Below are 27,738 nucleotides of genomic sequence, written 5' to 3' on the forward strand. Positions count from 1 at the left end.
AAAAAAACAAACAAACAAACATCAACAAAAACAAAAACGAAAACAAACAAACAAACAAACAAGGCTTCCACATATCTCAAAAAAACAACCACAAACAAACAAACACACTCACACACACACACACACACAAACAAACAAACACATACAGCAAACAAAAACAAACAAACAAACAAACAAAAACACCCACACAACACACAACACAACTGGCAACACAAAACTCTGGCTACGCACAAAGTTTAGAGGGTTGAAACAAATGACTATCGCTTAGACAAAGACAAAACACATACAGGGACTAAAATACATGGACTAGGGGCTAAATACACCAATTGAGGGCTGAAACAAATGCCTAGGTGTTATTTAAGAAGCTAATACGCATAAAAGGGGCTAAAATAAAGGACTAGAGGTGAAACAAGCGGCTAATATTGATGCTTTGCTCTGATACTAGGACTGGGGGGTTAAAACAAAGATCTTAGGGATTTAAAGAGGCTGGGGTCTGATTAAGGGGCTGAATACAAGACTTAGGACTGATGTACGATACGTGGGGCTAGTTAAGGGCTGACAGAAGGACGTTTAGGGGTCTACAAGGATCAAGGGACTGCTATAGAGGATAATACAATAACAAGGGGCTGATACAATGAAAGGGGGCTGAAATTAGATACAATACCATACATTTTATTCTTCTCTGGGGTCTTGAGGGCTTAAATACAATATACAAGGGGCTTAGACAGGGAGGGCTGGTTATATGCAAGAAATACAGTTTAAGGGGCTGTTTTGGGGGCTTATTGTATTACTAAGGGCCTGGAGGGGAGGGGAGAGGGATAATACAATGCTTAATTTATATTTTCTGTATTTTTTTTTTAAGTATACGTACAATATTTAGTGCTGGGGGGGAGGAGGAAGGGGCTGTTTGTGGGGCTAACGGGGCTGGTTGCTGTATTAGGGAATGGGAGGGATGGGGTTAACATAATACTTTAATTTATTTTTACTGTATTTTTTTTATTTTTTTTTTGGGGGGGGGTTAGATACAATATTTAGTGCTGGTGGAGGGGGGTAGGGGGGAGGGGAAGGGGAGGGGCAGGAGGGTAAGTGCTGTATAAAGGGATATATTGAAGGGAGAGCTAGTGTTTTTTTGTTTTTTTTGTGGGTATTACAATATTTTAGTTTATATATTTAAAAGTCGGATATATTTAAGTAAGGATTGGAGTGTATACAGTAATAATAATAATAATAATAATAATAATAATAATAATAAATGATAATAATAATAATAACAACAACAACAATAATAATAATTTAGTATCACATCTTTGAAATGGTTTAGATAAATATTAATGTTCTTTTTATCATTTCTCTCTCTCTCTCTCTCTCTCTCTCTCTCTCTCTCTCTCTACATATATATTTGAATAAACGATTTAACAAGACTCTTACCATATCTTATATCGTATTACACTTTATAAATACATGCATTAGTTTGTTCCTAAGTCTGTCTTGATCTCCTGCTAACAAACTGTGCTCCTTATTAACTGCTACTGTTAAGGGGAAGGAAAAATTAAACGAAAATAAATTGAAAGATGAAAGTATTGTAAAAATTTAACACGTATTGATTATAAAGCCAAAATTTTTACTTGAAAGGTGAAAATATTGTAAAAACACTTAATACGGATTGAGTGGGGTTGATTAGAAAGCCAAAATTTTAACTTGGGAGATGAAAAATGAAACTAAAAAAAAAAAAAAAAAATGAAAAAAAATGAAGAGAAAAGAGAAATACAAAGATGGAAGAAAAGTAAAAACAAGACGGAAAAGAGGAAAACAAGAGTAAATAAGAGGAAAAGAAGAGGAAAAAAGAGGAAACAAGGAAAAAACAGGAAAAGCTGAAAATATTATGAAAACTTAGCGGAAATTTATAAGGATTGATTGGAAAGTGAAAATTTAACTTGAAAGATGAAAATATTACAACTTAATCTTGATCTTTACTTTTATTTTACGATAAACCGATGATTGTAGGAAAAGAAATAATTATTAGCATTTTTGGTTTACTTCACTAACCACCACCACTACCAGCCCTCAGCCTCTCTCTCTCTCTCTCTCTCTCTCTCTCTCTCTCTCTCTCTCTCTCTCTCTCTCTCTCTGTACACGTCTCTACAGTACTAAAAACATCACTTAAGGCACAAACAGCTATTGTACTTTATCAAAACCTACCTAGAAACAGAAACAAGAAGAAATTATAAATAAAAGACGAAAAAAAAAAAATGATGTAAGAATAAACTAAAAAAAATGTTTGACTAAATAGATACTAGTAATGTGACTAAATATACAGTTTTCAGCATTACAGGAAGGAGATTTGACACGTTTGGTTATGAAATACAATGAAATAGTCCTTTTGTTTATATTGCTATGAAAGAAGTGATGAGATTTGGTGAAGTACAGTCGTTTATATATTAAGAGAGAAGTCATGAGGTTTATGTGGTGAAATACAGTCAAATATAGTTCTTTTTTATGGCACTGTGATGAGATATAATTAAATACACCCTTCTGTTTATTACTGGAGAGATAGTACCGTCTTTGTGATTATATAATGAAATACAGGCTTGTTTTTATATTATTGGAGATATATTACAGTGTTCGTGATGAAATATAAAGAAATACAGCCTTTTTTTATGTTATTGGAGATATATTACGGTGTTCGTGATGAAATATAATGAAATAGCCTTTTTTTTATATTATTGGAGATATTTTACAGTGTTTGTGATTAAATATAATGAAATACAGCCTTTTTTTTTTATATCGGTGAAGAAGTTATGAGTTTGGTAATTAGTACAGCCTTCTTACATCGGGTGAGGTATTACTGTACTTCTCAGTAAGCAGAAGTAGGATTTATATACACCATCCTTGATAAACACACAGTATACGGTTAATGTTATTCCTTTATTAACACTACTCTAGCTTTGATGTGCGGTGGGGAGAGACTGTCAATTTTAGCTTCTTTCACTATTATAAAACTTGACTTTTTTTTTTTTTTAGGTTGTTTTGATAATGTTCTGTGTATAAGTGTATGTTTCACTCAATGCTAGTTTGATTTGGATGTGAGGTTGAAATGTTTCTATTTTATTTATTATTTTTTTTTCGCAATTACAAGACACTCATTTGAAAGTCTCCAGAGCTCATTTGACTAAAACACTTCCTTTGCGAATGTTATTATTTATCACTGACTTCTGGTTTAATTTTGGCCTGCAGTGAGAGAAAGATGTTTTAGAAAGACTGTTTTTAGCCTTGTCACTGTTATAAGACACTCATTTGACAGATTGCAGAGTTCATTTGACTAAAACACGACTTTTGTAGACTGCATCTTTTCCTCACTCATTACTACCTTTGATTTTGACGTGAGAAAGAACAACTGTATTTACATTTTCTTTGCTATCACACTAACACTCTTTCATTCGAGTTTTCACCGTTCATGAATAAAATACTTCCTTTATCTCCTTACTTTCTCCCTGATCATTAGTTCATTTTGACCTAGTAAAGTATGATTGTTTAAAAAGACTGTAATTAGTTTTTTTTCCATTACAAGCCATTAATTTGAGTTTCCAGCGTTCATGTCATCAAAACACCTACATTATCTTCTTATCTCCTCGCTAACCACTAGTTCATTTTGACGTAAAGTAAGAATGGCTGTTTAAAAAGACTGTATTTATCTTTTCTCCACTACTACAAGCCATTCATTTGAGTTTCCAGCGTTCATAACATCAAAACACCTACATTACCTTACCTCCTCTCTAACCACTAGTTCATTTTGACGTAAAGTAAGAATGACTGTTTAGAAAGACCATTTTTATCTTCTTTTTTTTCACGGTTACAAGCCACTCCTTTGACAGTTTCCATAGTCCATATTACCAGAACACTTCCCTTATCTTCTTATCTCTTCCTTGCCCACTACTCGACTTCAACATAAGAAGCAAAGGGTTTTTCTCTCGTATAGCACTATTTACACTGTTTACACGCAGTTCACTTCACTAAGGCAAGGTTTATTAAGAGAAGGGAGGTTTCAAGACACTTCATATTCGTTATTTACACTCCTTTTTTTGTTTTTCTTAAGAGATTGGCATTTTAGTGGGCATTTTTTCCTGTTCTGTGTGTTTTCCTTACCCAGCATCCCTATTACGTCGAGATATCTTGTCACTGCATATTCAGAGGTCCAGTGAGCGTGGGTGTGTGCGTGCGTGCATTGTCTTCACCCACATCACTGTTTGCAAGGTTCACTAAGGCAATGGTGGGTATGTGGGAGTTCTTACAAGGTTATTTCAGTTTTGGATAATTTTTTTTCAATGTTGCAGGTCATTTTCAGTGTTTTACAGTTATTTCTCCGTTTTAAATTATTTTCACTGTTCTGCAAGGTAGTTTTCTGCTTTTGGTCATTTTTCACTGCTTTGCAAGGCTATTTCACTGTTCAGTCATTTTTTCACTGTTTACTAAATGTCTTCACTGTTTTCATGAAGACTGCAAGGAGATTATCTTACTGTTTCAAAGATTATCACACAGTATTGAAGACTGTTTCACTGCTTCGGATCTGATATCACTGTTTATAAGTTTATTTCACAGTTGAGACGTTAATTTCACAGTCTACAAGTTCGCTATACTAAGGCATGTCAGTTACAAGACCATAACTTGCTTGATAGAACCTTTAAACTCGCGAGAGATGAAGCGCAGCAGGTTTTGTCATTAATTAATATCGAGAACGAGAGAGAGAGAGAGAGAGAGAGAGAGAGAGAGAGAGAGAGAGAGAGAGAGAGAGAGAGAGAGAGAGAGAGAGAGAGAGAGAGTCAGCCCCTACATCACTGGTCACAAAGTTTTAAGGCATATGAATGATAACAGTACATAATATTTACTAATGCCTGAGGTGCAGTTAAGAGTGACTGTCTCACGCATCACTGTCAACACACACACACACACACTTCACTAAGGCAAGCTCATTACAACAGTGCGTCTTGTTCTCACGCAACTAAAGATCAAGAACAGGATCGTTGTTTCACTAATCTCATTATAACAGTGCGTCTTGTTCTCACACAACTAAAGATCAAGAACAGGATCGTCGTTTCACTAATCTAGAAAGACTCGATTCCTGATTAAACTTGCGCTGTAATCTGGTGAAATAAATGGATGGAGGCATTACGATCCTGACAAAAGAAGAGTTTTGCATCACTAATCTGGCAGAAAAGACTCCAGGGTAAACTGGAGCTGTAATCTAGTGAAATAAATTGATGAAATGTTACAATCCCTGATAAAATGGAGCTCTTAACATGACAGCTGGGGGAAAAAAAAAAAGGAGTTTTATATCACTAATCTGGCGGAAAAGTCTCGATTCCTGCCTAAACTAGGTCTGTAATCTGGTGGAATAAATAGATGAAGTGTTATGATCCCTGACAAAATGGAGCTCTTAATATAACAGGTGGAGGGACAAAAAGAGGAGTTTTATATCACTAATCTGGGCAAAAGAGACTCGATTCCTGACAAAACGTGGGTCTGTTATCTAATAGTGAAGTGTTACTGTTATCACATCATCACTAATCACAAATGAAGCTACACTGGTTTTTAATGGTGTTTTCACAGTTCTAGCGACAAATTAACAAGATTTATACATTACTAACAGCAGAAACAGTCTTGAGAATGTGGCTAATCATCTCTATGGCCTTGCAGAATTGTCATGGTAGTGACACAAGTTTTTAAGGATGTTTTTTTTCCAGTTCTAGTGATAAATTAACAAGATTCATACACTAACAGGACAAACAGTCTTGAGAATTTGGCTAATCATTTCTATATTCTTGCAAAATACTCTTTGAGAAGTGACAGGTTTTTAAGGATAGTTTTTTTTTTACAGTTCTAGTGACAAATTGACAAGATTCACACATCAACAGGAGATACAGTTTTGAAAATCTGGCTGATCATCTCTGTGACCTTGCAAAATACTCTTCGTGAAGTGACACAGGTTTTTAAGGATAGTTTTTTACAGTTCTAGAGATAAATTAACATGATTCACACATTATTAAGAAGAGAAACAGTCTTGAGAACCCAGTCAACTCTGTGGTCTTGCAAAATACTCATGGTGAAGTGACACATGTTTTTAACAATAGTTTTTAGTTCTAGTGATAAATTAACATCATTCATACATTATTAACAGGAGAAACAATCTTGAGAATCTGGCTAATTATCTCTATAGTCTTGCAAAATACTCTTTCTGAGGTGACAGGATAGTTTTTTTTTACAGTTCTGTTGACAAATTGACAAGATTCACACATTACTAAGGAGAGAAACAGTCTTGAGAACCCAGTCATCTCTGCTGGCTTGGAAAATAGCGGTGATGAAAGCAAAGCGTTTCCAAAATATGACTCAAACTGCACGACCCAAATACAGTGTTCCTTATTACACATCATTAATAACTATTTGGCAGGTTGACAGAAGACTCAAAATGCAATACAGTGTTCCAGTAATGCTTAGGAAGGCTGACTGATGTCCTTTATTAATCTATGAGGAAACATTGGTATATCTATGGATGGATGAAATACTGGAGAGGAGAACAGTTCAGACTAGTGACGAGAATGAAAACAAAGAGGAAGACAGGTGTTTACATCTCTAGCGTCTTATTCAACTATGACTGAGGAATCGTTGGCATATCTCTGAATGGACGAAATACTGCAATTGTTAAGGATAAGATAACAATGCAAATCAGTGAGGATGGTGTAGAAAAAATAAAAGGTAAATACATCTTTTTTTTGTGTGTATGTGAATTCTTTTGATGACTAAAGAAACAATGATATATTTGAACAGACAAAATACTTGAATTGTTAAGGATAAGATAACAGTGCAAATCAGTGAAGATGGTGTAGAAAAATAGAAAGCATATATATATATATATATATATATATATATATATATATATATATATATATATATATATATATATATATATATATATATATATATATATATATATATATATATGAGTAAAGAAACACTGATATATTTAAACAGACAAAATATTTGAATTGTTAGGGATAAGATAACAATGCAATCAGACAAATAGAAAGTGTAGTAAAATCAAATATTGGTTAGAATATTAGTTTAGAATTTGTAACTTCTAAACAACAGCAAAAATTTAGAAGAATAATAATAGTAAAAAATAAATAAAATAAAGTAAAATAATAATAATAATAATAATAATAATAATAATAATAATAATAATAATAATAATAAGATGATGATGATGATGATGATGATGATGATGTTTAAAAATCTCTATTAAAAAATCTATAACTTTGAGATGGAAAAAAAATGAGTAGATATGAAAAAAGAAATGAAATACTTAAATACCTAACAATTCTTACATAAAAACCATATTTTTAATGAGAAAACATTGATGAAAAATAAAGTCAAATAACAAATACTTATATAAAAACTGCATGACTTCGAGATTGAAAAAAAAAGCAAGCTAAACATCTAATACTCTTTATATGTAAAAAAAAAAGACAGAAAAAAGAAAACATGAGAAAATAATAAAACGACCATGAAATATGCAACTTTTCATTAAAAAACAAGCGATACAAGCAAGATTTCCGGAGTGAGAAAATAATCGTCAAAACATCATGAAATACACAAGTTTCCCATAATCAAGAGAAAACGGAGACACGGCTCAAGCTGGAGGGGGCACTTCAGTAAATATGATACGTGAGAGAACTGGCAAGGCACCTAAATACACACACACACACACACACACACACACACACACACACACACACACACACACACACACACACACACACACACGTCTAACTTCACCAAATCACACACACACACACACACACACACACACACACACACACACACACACACACACACACGTCTAATTTCACCAAATCACACACACACACACAGATCTAACTTCACCAAATCACACACACACACACACACACACACACCGGGACACAAACAGGGCCACAAAACAACAACACAACACAACACAAGAACAGGGAGGCAGCAACACACTCGCACACACACAGACACACATTGGAGGGACGCAAATTTAAAGAGAGAAGCTAAAGGAAGGCAGGATTTGCTTGTTGTAGGAGGGAGCGAGTGAGGACGACTCTTTAAGTAAATTTGGCATCACAGAACAAGCCGCTGCCGTCTGTCCCACTAAATTCTACTCAATGATGTGAGGCGGACGTGTTTTGGGTTCTGGGTGGTGTGGGTGAATATGTGAGGGTTCTTTTGGGTCTTAGAATGAGTGTTAAGACTGTAGAACCCTTGTTAAGCCCCACATTTGTTAAGTTTGACGGTTTTAAGTGTGGCGAAGGATAAGTTGGGTCATTACGAGTGTTTGGACTGGAGAAACCTCGTTGAATTCCATGTTTGTTAGTTTTGTAGGATTTAAAAGTATAATTGACAGGAAAATCCTTGTTAAATCCATTATCTATTTAATTTTGTGGTGTTTATGAGTACAGTTGAGTCCTGTCGCTAATGCTGAGACTGAAAAAAAGACTTGAGACTCTAATATGTTGGTTTTCAGTTTAATTTTCACATACCAAAAAGCAGAGACTGGTCTGGATGTAAAAAGTATTAGCTATACATTACAGCTGTGTCCTGTGATGAATGTTCTGGCTGAAAACATCTCATTATTTGCCTAACTTGTTAGTCTTGAGTTTAACATTATATAAAAAATTTAAAATATAAAATAAGTAAATAAAAATAAATAAACAAATACACAAATAAATAAAATACTAGACACTGGAATAAATGGAATATCTCAATAATTAATCTTGCTTCACTGTCTACATTGAAACACTCAGAGTTCTTCACACAACAAAGAAACCAAGAGACAGTCACCTTTCAATATCCAACCTGACTTTTACTTTTCCTATCACCATTCAAGGACTAAGACTACAAAATGAAGGCCTTTTAACCATCTTGGACAGGAAAACGATGAAAAATGACAAACAAAACATATTTCCCTGCCGGTCAAAATAAATCAATAACTATTTTTTTCATTTAATGCTCCAATTCAAGGCTGTTTCCAAGTACTAAGACTACAAAATGATAATCTTTTAACCATCTTGGACAGGAAAACAATGAAAAATGACAAGAAAAAAATATTCCCTGCCATAACAGATCAATAACTATTTTTTTCATTTAATCCTCCAATTCAGAACTGTTTCCAAGGACTAAGACTACAAAACTATGACTTTTAACCATCTTGGACAGGAAAACAATGAAAAATAATAACAAAACAATTTCCCTGCCAGTCAAAACAGATCAATAACTATTCTTTTTCATTTAATCCTCAAATTCAGTCTGTTTCTACCTGTATCTATCCTGCAAGACATTATTCCCTGCCATTAAGTCATATATCACTAACTCTACAACTTTTCCATTAGTTATACGACTCAGGGCTGCTTCTACCCTACCACAGGACTCCCAACCACTAAGGAAAAAACTAACCACATAACATTCAAATTTCATCCACTATAAGACTCAAAACTCCTTCCACATTACCACATTACTCAAACCACTGAGTAAAGAAACACTAGCCACAGAACTTCCACAATTCATCCAATAAAAGATTAAAAACTGCTTCCATAAAACCTCTAGTCTCCCATATGGTAAATAATGATGTACCGCAAGATTTCAAACCACTCGGTAAGCAAACAGTCGCCACAGGACCCAACAGTAGTGAATTAAAGGGAAGGAACACAAGGATGGTAATTTGGGGCTGCCAGAAGTGATCAATGCCCCTCGACAATGCTGAAATAATTAAATGGACATCAATTTGGAGTTTCCGAGACAAAACCGTAGGAGAAAAGTAACATGCAGTGAGGATAAAGATAATTTCATCGTTTTATTGTCTTTTTTTTCTAATGGGTATTGTTGTAAAGGTTGTTTTCTTTACTTTTTAAAGGGCGGTTATTCTAAATTGGCTTTTTGGAGGGTTGGGTTAGGCAGCATTCAAAATGGCCGTTATTCTAAACAAGCTTCTCTAGAGTAATTTTTTGTGGGGATGGCACTGTTTTAAATACACTTTTCTATATTTTTTTCAGGAGGGGGAGATGGGGGGGGCATTATCCTAAACAAGCTTTACAATATAACTTTCTGAGGGGATATAATTCTAAATAGGCTTTTTATACTTTTTGGGCAGGTATCATTACATAAATACTTTCCTATACATTTTTGGAGAGATATTCTAGTGACTTTATATAATTTTTAAGGGGGTATAATTCCAAACAGGCTTAATATAACGTTTTGTGTCATTTTCTGGCCTCAATGTAAAAAAAAAAGACTCCTGGGAAAAGTCGATACCGTACACTTCTGAAAACACACAGACTTGAAGCAAAGGCTGTGTGGGGTGCTGGAAGTGTGAGGTGAAGTGTTAAGTGTGGAAAGCAAAGAAATGCTCTTCTTATTTGTGCTGTCTGGTGGCGATTGTCTTTAAAATTAGGGGAGACTTAAATAAGGAATGAAATATGAAGTTTACATAGGAAGAGGAAGAGTTTAGTAAGTTGTGGAAGCAAATATCTGTCTCTAAAATCAGTGGGGATTTAAATAATGAATGAAATATGTGTGAAGAGTAAGAGGAAGAGTTTAGCAAGTTGTGGTAGCAAATATCAGTCTCTAAAACCAGGGGAGACTTAAATAACGAATGAAAAGTGAAGGACGAAGAGTAAAAAAAAGGAACAGTTTGGTAAGGTATCTATCAATTGTCTCTAAAACCAGGGGAGGCTTAAATAACTAATGAAAAATGAAGAATGAAGAGTAAAGAAACAATATTACTAATTCACAACTTCTGGTAGCAATTAACTTTGACTATTCCAGGGAAAATAAGAGTAAGAAAACAGTTTAATGAGGACACAGTGAGGGGAAACAATGCAAGGAGGGAAAATGAAGCAAGGAGGATGGTAACATATGACAATGCTGCATAATGGGATGTAGTTTAATGAGGAAACAGTGAAGGGAAACAAGGCAAGGAGGGGAAACGAAGCAAGGAGGATGGTAAGGTACGACAATGCTGCATATTGGGGTGTATGAGTCAATGTTTGTTGTTTTTGTTGTTGATGCATATGTTTGATTTCTCTATTCTTTCATTATTGATTTATAAGTTAGGGTAGTCAAGATTGTTTAACTTAATACAGCCTAACCCCAATGTTTCTTGTTTGTTTTGTTGTCACACACACACACACACACACACACACACACACACACACACACACACACACATTCAATTTCTCACTATTTTATCATTGTTTTGTAGGTTAGGTTAGGTTAGTCAAGATTATCTAACTTAACACAGCCTAACCCTGTTTCTTGTTCGTTTTGTTGACACACACACACACACACACACACACACACACACACACACACACACACACACACACACACACACATACACACACACATTTAATTTCTCACTATTTTATCATTATTTTTCAAGTTAGGTTAGGTTAGTAAAGACAGCCTAACCTCTATATTTCTTACACCTCTCTTACACACACAATCTCTCACTAATATTTCTCTCAGCGTCAATAATTGCATGTTATATCAGTTAGGTTAGTCACCATGACCTAACCTGACCTGTCCTGACCTTCAATAGCTGGCTAGGTTAGGCTGAGTTAGTTTACAATAGATCATGTGAGATTAGATTAGTTGAGGTACCCAAGCCTAACCTAACCTAACTTAATCTACACAGACTGCCCAAACTAGCTCAATGTTAGGTTAGGTTAGTCTAAGATTACATTAGCTGTAGTACCTTAACCTAACCTAACGAGCGGTAACCTGCCATGGTCATTAAACAGAAACACACACACACACACACACACACACACACACACACACACTCAGTTCCATTACAATCAAGACAAACACACACACAAACGCACACACACTTGGTTCCATTACAGTCAGGTCGCATGTCACACAGAGGCTGCGACACACACAACAGACCAGCAGTGTGTCCAGGGAGGCCACAAGAGACACATGAGAATCACATCAAACTGCCACCCACACCTCACATCAGGGGGAGGCACTGGGCAGGAACACTCAGCCAGCAGGCACCCTCACTGTCGGGGTCTGGCTTAGGTTAGATCTCATTTAACGTAATCTAATCCTGAATATTGTGTCTAGGTTGGGTTACAGCATCTAACCTACACTAACCTTGACTACAGTGCTGCTAAGATAGGTTACATTAGGTTAGGTTGTTGTCTAACCTATTCTACCCCTGGCTATTGATATTGTGCTGCTAGGTTAGGTTAGGTTATGTCTACCCCTGGATACTGTCACCTAACTTAATCACAAAGCTTAGTCAGAATACCACATCAAACCTAACCTAATCTAACCTAACCTAACCTAAACACAATAAACAAAGCCAGATAAGACAAATATACCAACCTAACCTAACCTGACCCTTAAAACAGCAGCCTGACCGCAAGTGACCCAAGTTAGTAAGCTGACCTGCCCTTCCCACAAGCGTTGCACACTCCCAGCCATCGTGACCTCAAGTAACCAACACACTGGTAAAATATATAAAATGTATCACAAATCACTGGGCAGGAAGGAAGGAGGGAAGGAGGGAGGGAGGGAGAGAAGAAAGGAAGGAAGGAAGGATGAAAAGTAGATTAAGCTAAAGGAGAGGAAGGAAGGAAAGAAGGAAAGAAGGAAGGAAGGAAGGAAGGAAGGAAGGAAGGAAGGTTAAAGAAAGGAGAAGGAAGAGAGAGAAATGGAAGGGATATTTAATTTAGAGAGACTTAAAGAATATTAGTCAGTTAAATATAATCTGTTATATAAAGTAGGGACAGACAGACAGACAGACAGCCCTCCTCCAATCCCTGTCCATTATTTAGGCATTAAAACTTTTAGCACAGAACTTAATATATGTTACATTGTTTAAATAAAAGTTGATGGGTCTGGTGTTTGTCTAAGGTACAGACAGACAGGCAGGCAGGCAGGCAGACAGACAAATAGCCCTCCTCCAAACCCAGTCCATCACTGAGGCATTAAAATGTTGGTTTAAATAAAAATTCATAAATCTGGTGTCTGTCAAAGGTACAGACAGACAGGCAGACAGACAGACAGACAGGCAGGCAGGCAGACAGACAGACAGCCCTCCTCCAGCCCTGTCCATTGCTGAGGCATCAACAAGTGTGGGAGGAACAGAGGAATAATATGATATGCAACTGTTGCATAAATCCGTTGTCGTGTTGTCTGAGGCATTGCAGTCCTCACACATGCACGCACACACACACACACACCATAAAAAATCATTAGATACTTATTGCTTAAAGCTTATCCAAGAAGCAGTTGTCTCAAGCCCCTACACCTTAGAACGTCACCACCACCACCACCACCACCGCTGCCCCCCATACAGGAGCGATGGGAGGCAGTGAGGCGGCAGCAGCAGTGAGAGAGAAGGCCTAGCTAGGGTCAGCACTAAGGGGTTCCTGCCTGAGGCCCAGGGAAGGCTGGAATGTGTGGCCACAGACTGCGAGGGGTGACCTGGGGTGACCTGGGGGACCTGGGGGTGACACAGCTCCACCACAATCACTGTCACCACCACTATCACCATCTCGTTGCACCAATACAGTGTTCATAGTCTTGCATCACCAGCATCACTAGCAGCAGTCACCAGGGAGGCACCGAGCCATCCCACACACCACCACACGGCACCGGGGCGTCACAGAAGCAGCCCGGCGTGGCAAAGTCTCCCCTACCTATCAACAATTGCACCGAGTTGCTTCGCGCTGACCTAAATCATGCATAATCTCTTAACACTGCTAACATTACTGGAGTTATGACCAAGTGCAGTCTCCACGGCAGCCACCGAGCACCGCCGCGCCATCGCACAGCCTGGGAGGGCAGCAGGCGCCCCCCAACAGCACTCAGAAACACCCATCCCGCCAGTCCTCCTGAGAGCCAGCCTGGAAGCGAGGGGGAGCCAGACCAGACCTGTGGGGCAACACTCTCTCAGACACACACACACTTCCAGCACCTCCTGCTGATTCAGACTTCAAACAGTGGGAAGGAAGGTTGAGCCCATCAATTCCAAAACCTCCCATCAATTGTCTGTTTCATTCATGCTGCAGATAAACAGCGAAAATGCCCATCCTTCTTGGCCCACCACAAGACCTCCATCACTAGTCTATTTGACTCCTGCTGCAAATAAACAGTGTAAGGACAGTTTCTCTCATCCCAGCACCACCACCACCACCACTAGTCTGTATCATTCCTGCTGCCAAATAAACAGTGTAAAGACAGATTCGCTCAGCCCAACACCACCATCACCACCTCCCTTCTTCCCTCAGCTGCCAGAATGAGGTAAGGGATGAGAACCAGAGTCTGTTTAACATCTACTACAAAACAAATGACAGTTCCAATAATTTTGAGAGCCAGTTTAGATTTAGCAGAGATTTTCACACTCCTCTAAAAAATTGACACCACAGAAAGGCAGATAAAAAACATGAATAGGTTCATCATTAGCTTTTGTTGCCTTGTCCATTTAACATCAAACCAAATGACAGTTCCAGTTAGTTCAGTTCACCAGAGACCTTGACACTCTAAAAACAAACTGATAACCCAGAAGAAAGATAAAAAACATTACTAAAATCAGTATTCCAGTTTCTCTTGCCTTGCCTCCCTTCAGCCCACCACAGCCCCAGCCCTCCTTACCTTGTTCGGGGGGCCTGGAGGCGAGATCCTGGCCTAGGAATACCACTGGACTTGGGTTTAGGGATCTCAGTGGGTTGGGGAAGACCTGATGCACCACCGGCCGACACTCGCACTGGGGAGGGGGCGCTCAGACGGCTCCTCATCTGTGGGGGTTCAGTTAGGTTATGTTAGGGAGCATTTGTTGTTTTTGGAGAGAAAGGATGATTAGACTGAAAAGGAGGTACAGAAGGATGGGGAAAGGTAGAGAAGTAGTGTTTGAAAGGTTAATGAAAGGAGAGAATACATAGATAGTGTTTTAAAGGTGTAAGATTGTTGTTCTCGACTTACAAAACACACACACACACACACACACACACACACACACACACACACGTGCAGAAAAGGGCGTGCAGGGTCATCCTTGGCCCTGCCTACACCACCTATGAAGAAGCCCTGACCACCCTGAATCTGTCCAGACTATCCACCAGGCACCGAGAGGCTCTGGAGAAGTTTTGAAGGGGACTACTGCATCATCCATGTCTCAGAAACATGCTGCCGCCTGACGCACCTCGCCCGGTCCGTGCCACCAGACACCACAACAAGATAACGCCCCTAAAGGAGCCGCATACGGACCGGTACAGACTCAGTGCAATTCCCACCATGGTGTGAGCCATCAATCAATAGTCCCTTCTAGATTAGACTTACCTTTAGGATTAATGTTAAGTATTTCCCCACCCCGTATGTACATTTTCAGTTTGTTAACTGCCTAAATAATAAACCATTTATTATTATTATTATTATTGCACACACACACACACACACACACAATAACACATCCTATCATCCTACAATTCTACCACATATCCTACAGCACCCCAGCACATCCTACCTGGGGCGTCTGCAGCTTGGAAGTCCTGGAGGGGTGGCGGAGGTCGGTCTGTGAGGCGGAAGGGGAGCCATGGGAGCGCGCTGGTGAGGCCCCCCTGCTACTGCCTGGCGTGGTGTGGGGGTGGTGGTCCAAGAGCCGTGGATCGCTGCCTCCCAGGCCGCGGTGAAGGCCCCCTGGTGCCCGCATGCTGCCCACGCCGCCCCCCACACTGCTGCGGCCTGTGTGAGTGAGGGATGTAAGGAAACAGGATAATAAATCAAGTACAGGAAGCCATCAGGCCCACACATGGAACCCCTTGTATGAAGATTGCCTGTCTCTTTCCAGCTATGAAGGAATGCCATTATAATATTCAAGGCTATACAGACACACACACACACACACATTCCTTCCCTCTTACATCACAGCACTCAACCAAACCTAACCAAACCAAACCCAACCCAACCTAACCTAACCTAACCTAACCTAACTTCACCAAACCTTACCATTACAATACTCAAGGTTGTGCTGGGAGTTATAGGGACTGTCAGGAGGTGTGGACAGATCCGACCCCTCCCTGGAAGGCGTGTTGTGGGCTGAGTAGCGCGTGGGGGCCTGCAGACCTCTGGGGGGGCGGCGGGGACTGCCTGACGTGGGGGCGTTGGCTATGAGGTCCTCCTGGGAGCTGGTGACCGACCCTCCTGAACCAGCCGAGGAGTACGGGTGCCCACTCGGAAGGCTGGTACCCGCGCGGATGCCTGTGGGATCAGTGGATGGGTCTTGTGGAGTGTGGATGGTTGTGTTAAGGTGGAAAGGTGAGTGGATATAGTGGTGAAGTGTTTTATAATGTAACTAGTTGGAATGCAAATAAAACAGGGGATTTAAAACACATGATTTACAACCTAACTCATCAAAAATGCAAAAAAAAAAAAAAAAAAAAAAAAATTAAAAACACACAATTTATAACCTAATTAAAAATGCAAATAAAACACACACACACACACACACACACACACACACACACACACACACACACACACACACACACACACACACACACACACACACACTCTGTACAAATAACCTTGCAAACAACACTACATCTAATACCCAAACAAGGATATTTATTTATTCTTCTTTAATGCAATAGTGTCACTGGCCAAGGATAACAAAACTGAGGGGAAAAAAAAAAAAGCTTAATTACCAGTGTGCTGACCTACACACACACACACACACACACACAAACACAGCGCAGCATACAGGTCACTTCACAGGTCACCGGAGCACAAACACATTTATCAGGTCACCCAAACACAACGCAGCATCTAGGTGACCCCAACACAACACAGCATAGAGGTCGTTTAAACAGCAAGGGTGCCCTCATAGAGTCACACTACAAGCCTTGCAATGACACCTGTTCTGAACCTTATGTTGTGGCTCGATAAGGATCAGTGAGGTGTGAGAAGGAGGAGGAGGAGGAGGAGGAGGAGGAGGAGGAGGAGGAGGAGGAGGAGGAGGAGGAGGAGGAGGAGGAGGAGGAGGAGGAGGACGAGGAGGAGGAGGAGGAGGAAAAGGAGGAAGAGCATTAATCAAGTCTAGCAAAAAACAAAATGCAAGTGTGTGTGTGTGTGTGTGTGTGTGTGTGTGTGTGTGTGTGTGTGTGTGTGTGTGTGTGTGTGTGTGTGTGTGTGTGTGTGTGTGTGTGTGTGTGTGTGTGTGTGCCATGCATTCATTCACTCAGGCACAAGTTAAAGCTATACATTAAATACTAAATCTACAAATTAAAGATGACAGCAAGTGTGTGTGTGTGTGTGTGTGTGTGTGTGTGTGTGTGTGTGTGTGTGTGTGTGTGTGTGTGTGTGTGTGTGTGTGTGTGTGTGTGTGTGTGTGTGTGTGTGTGCACCAGTAAACAACAGATAATACAAGACTGTCCTGTATAATGAATGAATGAGGGAATGAATAAAGAATAAGGAGAAATTATGAATGACAGGAAGGAAGGAAGGAAGGAAGGAAGAGGGGAGGAGTTAATGAATGATAAAATAAAGGACAATAAGAAACCATGAATAACAACACAAACAAGAGAGAAATTAATGATAAACACAAAGAGAATAGGAAATGAATAACAGTATAAAGGAAGAAAGAAAATAAATAAGTGATAAACAAACAGAAAAAAACAAAAGAAAACATAAACAACAAAAATTAGAGAAAACTGATGAAAGACAAAAAAAGAAAGAAAAAACATAAATGACAAGAAAAGATGAACAAGACAGAGAAAACTAATTAAAAAAACACAAATAATGAGAAAACATGAGAAAACACTTCAACAACAAACAAAATCATAAAGGAAGCAAAAAACAAATGAATAACAGAAAGATGAATAATGAAAACACACAAAAGAACGAACACAACATGACAAACACAACATCCTGACCCAAAATCAACAAACCAGGCCAAACACTCATGCTAACATGCACTAAAAAACAAAGGAAGCACTGAGAGGAACACAGCCCCTTCTGGCCCTCCTTGACACCCCTTAGCCCCCTCTAGCACAGCACTGAGCCAGCAGCAAGCAGGATCACCAGTCAGCACTCAGCACACCCACCAGCATACTTGTGGGCACCGAGGAACGTACCTGGAAGGCGTGAACCTCTTCTTGGGTCTGGAAGCTTTAAACCTGCAATGTGAACCCCTGTGAGTCAGCAGCCAGAGAAAGGCAGGAAATGGTACAGAATACAAGGAGTGACAGGTTTAGGATGGTTGGAAGATTGGCAGTGTTGGCGATACAGAATTATTGCAAGGAGTTTTGGGATGGACCAATGAAAGTTCTGGTATTGTCAGTCTCAGATGCATAATATGGTGACAAAAAATATGATTGTTTCTCTTGTTTTTTTTTTTTTTTTTTTCTTTTTGTCTTAGGGAGATTTGCAGTAGTCTGGATGTGTTTAGCTGTGTGTGGTATTTACAAACAGGTCAATTGATAATGAAATGACGTCTTATTTCAAAAAGAACAGCTGGTTATCACAGACTTGTTTACGGATTTGAGGTGGTGTCATGTTTAGGAGCAAAAACTTACTTCCAATACGAATAAAACAGTTAATTAAGAAACATAGTTTGACTAAGACAAAAAGGACATGTATATATTCCCTTTCAGCCTTTTTTGTCACCTACAACCAAAGACACTTATACAACACAGAGAGATACCAATTCAGCTTAACCTTAATGTCAATAGGAGTTTTTTCAGCCTCTTTGTTGCCTTTGACCGAATCTCTCATAGATAAACACAAACTGAATCAAGCCGACTTTCCCTTCGTCATCACTACACAATCTTCCAACCACCACAACGCAACACAGGGTACAGAGTGGGTCAGCAAGTGTGTGTCAGGTCATGTCGGGTCAAATGGGTGCAGGGGGTCAGGTTACAACACAGGTCACATGGGTTAACTGAGGTCACTGATGATGATGATGGTAATGTTTGACCTAGTAATACTTGGTAGATAAAACTATAATTCTTGGTATTTATAATGAGTTGCTGGATTTGTTAGATAGATAATTGTAATAATATTTAATACAATAATAATATTCTTTTATACCCAAAAACTATGACTCCTGGTATTTATAATGAGTTAAGTTCCTGCATTTATCAAATATGGAATCCTGATAATGTTTGATACTGTAATACTCTTTAATAAGCAAAACCTATGATTCCTACTAATTCTAAGGAGTCACCACCAAAAAGTATAATTCCTGATACTTATAATTTAAGTTCCTGTGTTTCATCATTCATACTGAGCAAAGTTTTGGTGTTTTTTTTTTAACATGGAGCATTAAAAACACCTCTTCTATGTTTTTTTTTTTGATAAGCTGTCATTTAAATAATGTTTACTTCAGTTTGATGAAGGTAATCCAATCCAACCATTCATTCTCATAAGCATTCCTAACCACTCTTGTTTTAACTGTCACTGTATTGTACTAACTTAACCTAACCTAACTTAACCTAACCTAACCATACACTTCCAACTCCTTCCTAACCACTTCCATTTTAACTATCACTGTATCAGCCTAACCTAACCAAGTCTAAATGAGCAGTAATGTTAAATAGACAAAAAACAAACACATATCATGCATTCACAATATTAACACATTATTAATTGTATCATTATACATATTACTGTGAGAGATTAAAATAGTGTACAATAATTGACATGGTAAGATATGTTATTCATTTCTTGTACATCTGGCATGGCAGTTATCAGCTAATCATACGCCTTGAAGATATTAATGTACACTTCTCAGATATTAATATAGAGATTGGAGTGTCATTGTACAAAATTTCATATACATTATTATTACTATTATTATTATTATTATTATTATTATTATTATTATTTTCTTTTGTTTTTTTCTTAATGCAATATATCATTAAGTTAAAAATATGATGTATGTTATTTCTTATGTTATTGAAAGATAGTTAATGTGTGTGTGTGTGTGTGTGTGTGTGTGTGTGTGTGTGTGTGTGTGTGTGTTTCCTCATCTTCAAGAAAACACCCTTAAGACTATCACACACACACACACACACACACACACACACACACACACACACACACACACACACACACACACACACACACACTCTCTCTCTCTCTCTACTCCAGTGCAACACACACACACACACACACACACACACACACACACACACACACACACACACACACACACACACACACACACACACACTACCCTCTCTCTCTCTCTCTCTACTCCAGTGCAACACACACACACACACACACACACACACAATACTGACTCTCCTCCTGCAGTCTGGCGAGGGCATTGACATCTGCCACATCCGTCAGTTGATAGGAGAAACTGCCCTCCGATGCTGAGCTCAGTCGATCGTCCTCCTCCGACCCAAGAGACCCACTCGACCGCGCCAGGTACTCACGAGAACTCCCCTCTGTGGGTTAGGTTAGGTTAGGTTTTAATCTCTCTATCTTTTTCTCTCTCTTCATCTTTGTCTAGCTTAATTTAATTTCTCTATCTCTTCATTTTTGCTTAATTTAATCTTTTCTCTTCATCTTTGTCTAGTTTAATTTAATTTCTGTCTCTCCATTTTTGTATAGTTTAATCTCTCTCTCTCTTCATCTTTCTTTAGTTTAATCTAATTTATCCATCTCTATATTTTTGCATAGTTTAATCTCTCTCTTTCTTTCTCTCTTAATCTCTGTCCTGTCAAAGCATTTCCCCTCTTCACCCCTGCCATCATTTAATCTCCCTCTCTTCCTCTCTTTAACCTTCATTATTCTGCCCCCCTCAATACAACACATGCCATCTCTATCTACACCAACACAACACACTGAGCTAATGGTGTTATGGTGACAAGACTGCAGTGATACATCGATGCATTCTACACCATCTATCTATCTGTTACTGAGGTGGTAGTGGTGGTGGTGGTGGTGGTGGTGGTGACAAGACTAACAGTTGCTATTCTTTCTCTCTTTTTCTCTCTACTATCATCTATCAATCTCTCTCTTTCTCTCTACTCTCTATCTATCTCCTTCTCTACCCACACAACATTCACTACAGCAAAACATAACACAAGGAAAGCTACAACAAGCCATCAGGCCTACAAGTGGCTCTCCTATTTCACAAAACACTATGTAACCTTAAAAAAAATTGTAATGTAACTGTGAAAAATAAAAATTGTACCTGAAAAGTATTAAAAAAAAAATCATTAATCGTGACTCAAAGTTTGGTAAGTAAAAATGTTTAGTACGATTTATACTACTTAAGTGCATGAAAGATTAAGGTTAACACACAAACATGACAAAAAAAAAAAAAAATCTCGGTCAATCAAGTTTTAGTATCAAGAAAACACACACACAAACAAACATGACAAACTTGAACCATGCACAGGAGATGGTAAGGTAACAGTAACAATAACAAACAAACAAACAGACAAACAAACACACAAATTTAAAAGACAATATAGAAAAAATACAAACCTCTTTTAAGCAACGAATTTCTGTTCTCATCATTAACAGCCTCACCAAAAGCTAATGACCTTTTCTTCTTGGAACGCACAAAGGTCCTGGTATCTATTTCACCTGAAAGTATACATCAGGTCAAAGCAACACACACACACGCACACACACACACTGGGGATAAATACACACACTAACACACATCAAGGCATTTCTGGTTGGCCGAGTGAGGGTTCCTGTTGTTGTGGTGATCTTAGACTCAAAACAAAGAAGTATTAGGCAGAGTATGTGTGTGTCTGTGTGTGTGTGTGTGTGTGTGTGTTAGGAAGAGTATGTGTCATATTTATAACACTTCCTCTCCCACTGACACAATGACACACACACACACACACACACACACACACAAGACACTGCAGGTTATGAGGTGTGTATTCTGAAACATTCTGCTCCCTCACCATGACAGTCCCAATGCCACAGAGATGATAAGCCATGTTCTGAAGACTATTTCTCCTCTCAGTAACACAAAAATCTTGCTAATCTGCCACTAGAACCATAAAAACACCCTTAAAAACACACATTACTTCAACAGGATTTATTTCTAAGGCCACAGAGATGACTAGCCAGGTTTTCATTTCAAGATTGCTTCTCCTCTTAATAACACAAAAATCTTGGTAATCTGCCACTACAACCATAAAAACATTCTTTAAAACCCGCATCACTTCAATTAGAGCCTTTGGAATGTAGTGGAGGTGCAGCACAGAAATGTTTCAGAGTACAAGTTGTAGTAAAATAATAATAAGATGCAAACAAACAAAGATTTCCACAAGTTAGGTTCAAAATTCAATGGAAACCCAGTCTCCAGTTAGGCAGGCATACATACACGGGTCTGTTAGGGAGTGTTAGGGTTCAGGGCACTGTGGGGAGGCCAAGAGGCAGGCTGGTGTGGGGTCAGGACACAGTTAAGCTGAATAACATACCTGGCTTTGATGGTTGCTTCTGTTTGTTTATAAGGAGAAATGGGGCTGTGTTTGGGTTTGTTTTGTGATGTGGTTCATTTTAAGGGAGTTTTTTCTACTTAATTGTTTTTGTTTGTTTATTTACTGTTTTAATTGGTTTATTTTATTTTTTTGTATTTCTTTCATCTTTTTTTATTTTATTAGTTTCGGGAAGATATTCTTTAGGATCTATGTTTATTTAGTTTTAGTTAGTTTATCCAATGATTTGTTTTTATTTCCATTTATTTATTTATTTATTTTCTATCTATTTACTTGTTATATCTTAATGATTTGCAGAAGTGAATTTTCATCACCTACTTATTTATTTTCCCTCTTTATGTTTCTCTTCTTTTAACAAATCAACTATCAATTTATTCATTTATTTTTGTATCCATTTTCATGTCAAACTAGAACAACAATACCCATAATGCACTTCACCTCACTTCAGTTTCTTCAAAAGAGGAAACGAGATCTTACCTTCATTTCTAACACCATCAGATACTACATGCCCTAAATATGCCCAAACAAACCATTTACTGACAAAATACCCAATAAGGAAGACCAGAGGAAGAGTGGAGTAGTAGTAGTAGTAGTAGTAGTAGTAGTAGTAGTAGTAGTAGTAGTAGTAGTAGTAGTAGTAGTAGTAGTAGTAGTAGTAGTAGTAGTAGTAGTAGTAGTTTTGTTCCTCTTCTATATCTTTATAACAGGAGTGAGTCAGAAAAGAAGTCTGTTACAGTGATGTCATTCTAGTTTTTCTCTTTTCCTTGCTCTTTTTTACGTGAGAGGGAGAGGGAGAGAGAGAGGGAGGCCAGTTAAGGGTACAAGAGAGAGAAGGAAGTGAGGGAGATAAGGAGAGAAGAGAAAGAGAGAAAGAGAACAAGAGAAAGAGAGAGAGATCTGACTAATTTGTGCTCCCTCAAAAAACTGTGGGCAGCTGTGGTGTGCCTAGTAGAGACTGACAGAGCTAAGAGTGTGAATGTGTGTGTGTGTTTACCTAGTTGTATTTACCTAGTTGTGGTTTACAGGAGGGGAGTAATCTCATGGTATCTCATCTCTATATCTATCCAGTTTGGTCTTGTGTGTGTGTGTGTGTGTGTGTGTGTGTGTGTGTGTGTGTGTGTGTGTGTGTGTGTGTGTGTGTGTGTGTGTGTGTGTGTGTGTGTGTGTGTGTGTGTGTGTGTGTGTGTGTGTGTGGTGCCTTATCTGGGCAGCCCCGTGTGGGATTGCCAGCCTGGTATATAGATAGATAAACAGATAAATAACAGTAGTAGTAGTAGTAGTAGTAGTAGTAGTAGTAGTAGTAATCCTTTCCACCAGGGACTGACAGATTGAGTGTGAATGTGTGTGTGTGTGTGTGTGTGTGTGTGTGTGTGTGTGTGTGTGTGTGTGTGTGTGTGTGTGTGTGTGTGTGTGTGTGTGTGTGTGTGTGTGTGTGTGTGTTGCCTTATCTGGGATTGCAGTCTAGTAGAGGGATAGAGGGATGGATGGATAGATAGATAGATAGATAAATAGATAGATAGATAGATAGATTAGTAGTAGTAGTGCCTATCACACCACACGTTATATCTATCATAATACATCCACAGGAGCCCAAGCCATGACAGTGCTGGTCAATGTGAGGATAAGAGGTGTGTGGGACTAAGCAGTGGTGAGGGAAGTGCTCATTCTGGCAACACTGCTCTTGGGTAGTAAATTTTTTTTTTTCTTTGTCTCTGAAAAACACAAACCCTACAAAACCTCACAGAATAAAAACAAGATTGCTAAACCTAACTTTACCTTGACAAAACCCAACAAAACCTAACCAACCCCAGAAAACCAAATAAAACCTAACCAAACACAAACAATAATAAAAAGAAAAAACATTAAACTCTAACATGAACCAATTAAACCCCCCAAAAAAACAACAAAACCTTAACTTAACCTAACAAAACCTAACTCCCCACAAAACCTAACCTAACTGCTCACCCCATCACACCAAATCAAAAACAAGTGTGAGTGATGCAGTGTGATGCCAAACAACACAATACCATGCACTGGGGGAGGTGAGGGGCCCAGGGTGAGTTGTGGGAAGGCAGGAGGGTGGGGGGGGGCACACACTAGGGGCAGCACTCACCCCTGGAGGAGGGCGGGGACTCTGGGGACAGCACGCCAGAGGAGGAGCAGGGGCTAAAGGAGTGTCTTGGCGAGTGATGTGGCGACACTGCAAAGGAAGGATGTATAAGTGGTTTGTAAAGGTGAAATGTACAACACCTAACCTAACCTAACCCAACACATCACCACACACTTCTACAACACTTAAATAAACATAACTAACTATATTTAAACCCACAACTCCTTTTTTACCACTAAAATAACCCTAACTACAACTTCCACCCAGTAACAACCCTGGCAGACAAACGAGGCACTCACTGGCGATCTGGTCCAGCTTGTTGATGAGGGATTTCTTGGAGGTAACCAGCGCGGGGTCATCCATGTCCTTTCGCAGCCAGTCACTCGTGTGGGGCTTCGTCTTGGGGGAGTCAAACAGCCTGCCGAGATGTGCTGGGTTAGTGTGGAGCTGTGGTGGTGGTGGTGGTGGTGGTGGTGGTGGTAGGAGCATAGTAATAGTAGAACGAGAACATGAAAGAAAAGAACAAGAACAAGAACAAGAAGAACAAGAATGAGAACAGGAACATGAAGAAGAACAAGAAGTAACTAGTAGTAGTAGTAGTAGTAGTAGTAAAGAATATTTAAAACAAGGAATATTCAAACCAAGCAATATTTATACTAAACAACATCAATACCAATATTCAAATTAAACAAAACAAAAACCTAACATAGAATATTCACAGTACCATATCTATAACATTAGCAAAGTATACTGTAAGTTATACATGAAATGTTGTATACTGTATGTGCGAGTGATGTATATATATGTGTGTATTCATGTATGTATGTATGTATGTAGGTAAGTATGTTTGTATGTATGTACGTATGACAGAAAGGAATGTTTTGTGATGTTACACAATGCAGGGAGGAACTGAGATAAGATAATGATATGGAGGAGGAGGAGGAGGAGGAGGAGGAGGAGGAGGAGGAGGAGGAGGAGGAGGAGGAGGAGGAGGAGGAGGAGGAGGAGGAGGAGGACAGTGGTGAGAAATAAGAATGAAAAAAAATATAATATGATGAAAGAAAAAAACAGGAGGAGGAGGAGGAGAAGTGGAACAAGTATATGAAAAAAAAAAACATTAAAAAACAGAAAATGCAAAAGAACAATAGAAGAAAAAGGAGAAAAAGAGGAAAAGTTCACATCACACACACACACACACACTAAATCTAGAAGTAATGATGCTAACCAAATGACATAGCAAATATAGAATAACACACCTAAACTGGACCAAACTTTCCCAAACATCACCAAAATCTTCTCCTGGCCAGCCACTGCATCATTCCCCCTTTTACTTATATACAGACGAGTGTTTTAGCCCACTGACACACAAATACCTTCTATGTTTGGACTGTTTAGTAATCCAAGCTTGTCGACTCACTCATTCACTCATTCCTCTCTCTCTCTCTCTCTCTCTCTTGCCTCACTCACTTATTTTTGTCCATCTATTCCTCATGCTTTTGTCTTTCTTCCCTACTGTTATGTCTAAAACAACTCCATAAACTGTTCAACTTAATAATCTGGTCTTAACTTATCTCTCTCTCTCTCTCTCTCTCTCTCTCTCTCTCTCTCTCTCTCTCTCTCTCTCTCTCTCTCTCTCTCTCTCTCTCTCTCTCACACACATTGAGTTATTTCTGTGTGTGTGTTTTAGTCCTGCTTCCATGTTTGCCACTAATGTGTATGTATCCCCACCTGCCCACTGCCTTACTTCAATATATAAAAAAAATATAAAAAAAATTCTACCCCTGTTAGGTTAGGTAGGTCAGCACCCCTATTTGGTTAGGTTAGGCTAGGATAGGTCATGGGGCATCAAGGAGGATAGAGCCCCCTGTTAGATTAGGTCAGTGGGGGCAAGTGAGGTGAGCTCCCCATTAGGTAAGGTTGGGGGATCAAGGGAGGAATAGCCCCTGTTAAGTCAGGTTAGATTTGAGAACCCATATTTCAGTCATATTTGCTCCCCCAGCTGAAAAACTTCCAAAAAGAATGACTTCCCAAAGACCAAATTTCTCTCATTTAAGCATTCCTCACCCAAACAACTGGCCGCTCCCACAGCAGGCACCCAAGAGTGTTGTGGCTGGGCAGGGACCACAAAAAAATATATAAGACTCACCAAAATAATAAAAAAAAGACACTCTACTCACCAACACAAAACAAACACAACACAACACACCGGAATACTCACCCACCCACACACACGACTCCCACAGAACACCCAAAACACAACACAAAACTCTTCACCTTGACCAGCAACACACGCCCACACTCCTTCAGTCACCCACTTATTCACCCACACGCACTCCCTCCCTGCCTGCCTTCCTCACCCACCCTCCCACCCACACACACACAACACCCAAAAGCCCTTAACAATACAAAACACCCCCAGCCTTGACCAGCAACACCCAGAAACACCCACTGACTCACCACAGCCTCCTTCCGTCTCTCCGCCCCTCACTCACCACGTCTCCTCGTCACTAAGGTTGGACTCGTCGAGGTGCAGGGGAACCATGGCGTCTAGGGAGCTGTCCTGATGCCTCTTGGGCGTGCCTGGTGCTGAGTACTGCTGGGAGGGCGTGCTGCTGCCTCCTTCCTTCATCAACTGCTGCCTCTCAGTCCGCAGCTCCTCGTTCTGCAGCTCCAGTTCCTTGACTAACGCCTGCAACTTTCTCACCTCCGCCTCTGTATCAGTGTTCTCCAGTCTGTTATCCATGATTAAGCTCATTTTGCGTGGCGGCCGTGGCTTCTTACCACCTGGAACACGAGCCACAAGTCACATCTGTAGTTTCACCTGCTGGCATTGTGTGATGTGATTTCACTACTGCAGGAGAGAGGAAAACAGACACGCCTGCCATCTATTGGGGTCTGTCTCAGGGTACCGGGGTCAGCGAGGCGAGGACTGACCTAAACTTCTGTGTCTGTTTTATTTTCATCCTATCTGACTGCTTTATCATGTATTCTAGCCTCTAAATGTAACTTATAACTATAGAATACCGAGAAATGTAGACAGAGGGAGAGAAAACAGATAGCCCTGCCATCTATTGGGTTAAACACGGGACCATCAAGCAGGTGTACGCTGAG

The 27,738-nt window shown here is 39.3% G+C and overlaps 2 protein-coding genes across 4 annotated transcripts in view; both read right to left on the minus strand.

Moving 5' to 3' along the window:
* Positions 1 to 7,558: 7,558 nt before the first annotated feature.
* LOC135094590 (SLAIN motif-containing protein 2-like) lies at positions 7,559 to 27,503 on the minus strand. Of its 3 annotated transcripts, XM_063994822.1 has the most exons (10): positions 27,120 to 27,503; positions 24,927 to 25,045; positions 24,631 to 24,717; positions 21,544 to 21,645; positions 20,346 to 20,495; positions 18,174 to 18,215; positions 16,048 to 16,299; positions 15,566 to 15,783; positions 14,698 to 14,840; positions 7,559 to 13,977 (listed from the first exon to the last, which is right to left on the minus strand). In XM_063994822.1, exons 1-10 carry the CDS (start codon positions 27,380 to 27,382, stop codon positions 13,911 to 13,913), a joined length of 1,443 nt encoding a protein of 480 aa, XP_063850892.1. In that variant the 5' UTR covers positions 27,383 to 27,503; the 3' UTR covers positions 7,559 to 13,910. The 3 variants fall into 3 exon arrangements, with proteins under 3 accessions (XP_063850892.1, XP_063850895.1, XP_063850894.1); XM_063994825.1 differs by lacking the exon at positions 21,544 to 21,645; XM_063994824.1 differs by lacking the exon at positions 18,174 to 18,215.
* The window catches only part of LOC135094592 (THO complex subunit 3-like), a 90,398-nt gene continuing 84,466 nt past the window's right edge, over positions 21,807 to 27,738 (minus strand). Inside the window, exon 9 of the mRNA XM_063994828.1 lies at positions 21,807 to 21,818. The gene's annotated coding sequence lies outside the window, so the exon portion shown is untranslated. The remainder of the gene's footprint in view (positions 21,819 to 27,738) is intronic.

Source organism: Scylla paramamosain, chromosome 46 (genome assembly GCF_035594125.1).
Source record: "Scylla paramamosain isolate STU-SP2022 chromosome 46, ASM3559412v1, whole genome shotgun sequence".
NCBI classification, from domain to species: domain Eukaryota; kingdom Metazoa; phylum Arthropoda; class Malacostraca; order Decapoda; family Portunidae; genus Scylla; species Scylla paramamosain.

Coding starts and splice junctions, on each gene's coding strand:
- LOC135094590 (XM_063994822.1), bottom strand. CDS start 27,382: ATGAGCTTAATCATGGATAACAGACTGGAGAACACTGATACAGAGGCG. Junction 20,496..21,543: donor AAATTCGTTGCTTAAAAGAG/GTTTGTATTTTT, acceptor CCTAACCCACAG/AGGGGAGTTCTCGTGAGTAC. Junction 14,841..15,565: donor CCAAGCTGCAGACGCCCCAG/GTAGGATGTGCT, acceptor GAACCCCCACAG/ATGAGGAGCCGTCTGAGCGC.